The following is a 3,729-nucleotide window of genomic DNA, read 5'->3' as shown; positions in this document are numbered from 1 at the left end:
AGGACAAAGGATGAGCTGTGGAAATAGGATTAGCATATGAGTTAACTGTATAGCATTGATAATCTTGCAAATGAGCAGGTTGTATGGAAGAACGACGCGGACGAATGGACTGATTTTGATTATGATGAGCAGCTGGACTAGATGAAGAAGGAACATGAGAAGGCAGAGGAGTTTCAGAGAAAATATCAGGAACTTATTTGTTCAGGGAATTAGTTTTTAAAGGAAAAATATGTTCATGAAAAATAACATCTCGGGAAATATACACTTCATTTGTGTCCAAATTGAGTAATTTGTAGGCTTTATAACCTTGAGGATAGCCAAGAAAGATAGACTTTGTTTCCCGTGGTGAAAATTTTGTTCGGCCATGTGAAAGAGTAGATCCAAAACACAAACATCCAAACACCTTCAAGTGTGCATATGAAGGATGTTTGTGATACAAGAGCTCAAAAGAATTTTTGTGAGAAAGTAGAGGAGATGGTGTGCGATTGATCAAATATATAGCTGTCAATATACAAGCACACCAGTATATGAGAAAAATCACTACAAGAAAAATGGCCTACGACAACGCTTTTTCCGCGTTGTTAATGACCCCAAAAAAGCGTTGTCGTAGCCAGTGTTGTAAAAGACCACGCTCAAAGACAACGCGGAAAAAGCGTTGTGGTTTTCGAAAAACACAACGCTTAAAAAGCGTTGTGGTATTTGGATACGACAACGCTTAAAAAGCGTTGTCGTATCTATTAAAAGCGTTGTGGTATTTTGAAATTACAACGCTTTAGTACACTGAGGAAGCGTTGTCGTAGCTGCAATCCACAACGCTTTATATGCGTTGTGATTTCTACAAACAACAACTCTTTTGCAGTGCTGTCTTTTATACAATCTACAACGCTTAAAATCATTGTGATAGAGTCTCTGACATGTTTGGGCAAGACACCACGTATGGCCACTGGAAGTAATTGCTGCATTAAAGTGTGGTAGTCGTGTGACTTAAGGCCAACAAGTTTCAAGTCCTTCATCGAAACAAAGTTTTTAACGTTGGATGAGTAACATGTAGGTAATTGCATTCCACACAAAGAATTCAAAATCTTTCTTTTCTCATCTTTTGTAAGTGTATAACATGCTGCTGGCAGAAAAGATTTCTTCTCCCCCATCACTGGAGCCAAATCTGTCCTCAAATTCATTTCAGCAAGGTCTAATCTAGCTGCAATTCCATCCTTTGTTTTTCCCGGAATGTCAAGCAACGTACCGAGAAGACTTTCACAGACGTTCTTTTCTATATGCATCACATCAAGAACATGTCTAACATATAGATGTTTCCAATACTCAAGTTCAAAAAAAATTGATTTCTTTTTGAAGGATGGTTTTACATCATCCTTCGTGGACTGAATCTTCTTTCTCATTTTTCCCCAATGACAATGAATTCCATCGACTTTTTTAACACTTCATCGCCACTCAATGGTTTGGGTGCAGGGTTGAACTCTTGGTACCCATTAAATGCCTTTCTTTGCCTTCGATAAGAATGATTTGCAGGTAGAAACCTTCTATGGCCTGTGTACGACATTTTCCTGCTATGTTTCAACCTTGTTGAATATGTTTCTTCACCACAAATCGGACATGCGTGATATCCTTTCACAATACATCCTGACATGTTTCCATATGCAGGAAAGTCATTGATGGTCCACAGCAAGAAAGCTCTGAGCGAGAAGGTTTCTTGTCTATATGCATCATATGCTTCAACACCTGTATCCCATAGGAATTTCAAGTCATCGATTAGAGGTGCTAAGTAAACATCGATATCATTTCCTGGTTGTTTGGGACCAGAAATCAACATTGTGAGCATCATAAATTTTCTCTTCATACACAACCACGGGGGAAGATTGTAAGTGATCATTAAAACTGGTCAACAACTATATGTAGAACTCATCATACCATGGGGATTGATCCCGTCAGCTGAAATGGCCAATCTAAGATTTCTTGAATCAGCAGCAAAATTTGGCCACTTGTGATCTACTAATTTCCAAGAAGGTGCATCAGCTGGATGGCGTAAGTATCCGTCATTAAGTCTTTTATCAGCATGCCAAGTCAGCTCCTTGGAAAACTCCTTATTCCCAAACATTCGTACAAATCTCGGAATTGGAGGGAAGTACCATAGAACCTTTGCAGGAACTCCTTCCTTTATCGTATCTTTTTGGCCCATCTTCCACCTTGACATCCCACAAGTAGGACAACTGTTCATATCCTCATACTCCTTCCGGTATAAGATGCAATCATTAGGGCAAGCATGGATTTTCTCATAAGTAATCCCTAATGCACACAAGCTTTTCTTTGCATCGTAGAAAGATAAAGACAATTCGTTGTCATCTGAAAGCATTTCTCCTAACAAATTGTGTAGGTCGGTGCAACTTTTGTCACTCCAACTATATTTGGCTTTCAAGTTGAATAATTTTACAACTGCAGATAACCTTGTAAATTTACTGCATCCAGGATATAAAGGTTTATCAGCATCTTCAAGTAGATTTTTGAATGTGGTTGGATTCTCAGCATAACTATCAAATGCAGCATGTACCATATCTATTGGTTCCTCGGCGTCAAACTTTGGTACATCTTCCCTTTCTTGATCACGATCATTATTTGAGTTCTTCATCGCAGACCTTTCACCATGCCATATCCAAGTATGATATGTCAAATCTATACCATTAGAATACATGTGTGCCCTTATAGTCTCTACCTTTTTCTTCTTCAGATTACCACATTTTATACATGGACAAGATATTGCTTCCCGATCCTCGGCATTTTTTATTGCAAATTTCAAGAAAGACTCTACTCCATGCTCATATTCACTTGATAACCGAGACTTTGACATCCATTCTTTGTCCATTCTTTTAGTAAGTAACACTATAGAGAATAAAATATATAATGTTAATATGTATATTTTCAAGCTGATGATAAACAAGACTTTGACATCCATTCTTTGTCCATTCTTTTAGTAAGTAACACTATAGAGAATAAAATATATAATGTTAATATGTATATTTTCAAGCTGATGATAATCAACATTGATATTTGATTATGCACAAAGGAAAAACATTTTAGTACTCTTTAAAACATCTTAAAGAGCTTTAGTATTTTCTGATTCTGATTTTTATACATATCATTGGCAATTTCAGGGAACGCACAACAAATAATCCATCTTCTATTTCACTAATTGAGCAGCATATTCATTTAAATAGAAAACAAATAATTGCATAGGTTACTACAAGTAGAATAAATCAAGGCTCTGTCAATCATTTGGAAACAAGATTACAATTTATAGCCTACACGTTTCTAACAAATTTAAGGACTGATTCAATACAGCTATCATCCTGAAATGGACATAAAATAAAAAATAAAGATAACTTTGGGAGTGATACTTGTTAGTGATTTCTACTAATCGACATCTTGACAACTCACAGCTGGTAAAGTAATGTATATCGAGCATATTCTCTGTTAAATCCAAGCAAACCATTAAATAATATACAGTGACCAGCCTCGAAACTTGAACATAAAAATTTTAACTTTGTGGAAATCATTTAACATTATCCATGCTTTGAGAAAACTATGCACAATGCATTTACCAATCAGTGATCACTGAGGAAGACTGGACCCTTGAACTACTAAACACATAAGCTAGAGCTAGACTTGTTTTTAAAGCAAGTAAGACACAATAAAAAAATTATCTGAATTAATACCTTA

General features: G+C 36.3%; 1 protein-coding gene across 1 annotated transcript; it reads right to left on the bottom strand.

The window, feature by feature from the left end:
- Positions 1–1,393: 1,393 nt before the first annotated feature.
- LOC140873528 (uncharacterized) lies at positions 1,394–2,875 on the bottom strand. Its single transcript, XM_073276699.1, has 2 exons — positions 1,927–2,875; positions 1,394–1,800 (listed from the first exon to the last, which is right to left on the bottom strand). The coding sequence occupies exons 1-2, from the start codon at positions 2,873–2,875 to the stop codon at positions 1,394–1,396; spliced, it is 1,356 nt and encodes a 451-aa protein (XP_073132800.1).
- Positions 2,876–3,729: the final 854 nt, after the last annotated feature.

This window comes from Henckelia pumila, chromosome 1 (genome assembly GCF_033568475.1).
Source record: "Henckelia pumila isolate YLH828 chromosome 1, ASM3356847v2, whole genome shotgun sequence".
In the NCBI taxonomy this organism is placed as follows: domain Eukaryota; kingdom Viridiplantae; phylum Streptophyta; class Magnoliopsida; order Lamiales; family Gesneriaceae; genus Henckelia; species Henckelia pumila.
This window is presented reverse-complemented; position numbering and strand designations above follow the sequence as displayed.

Bases quoted from the DNA above. Each gene is read 5' to 3' on its own strand.
- LOC140873528 (XM_073276699.1), bottom strand. From the start codon at position 2,875: ATGGACAAAGAATGGATGTCAAAGTCTCGGTTATCAAGTGAATATGAG. The intron at 1,801-1,926 runs GTATGATGAGTT...CCAAACAACCAG, and splicing joins TGACGGGATCAATCCCCATG to GAAATGATATCGATGTTTAC.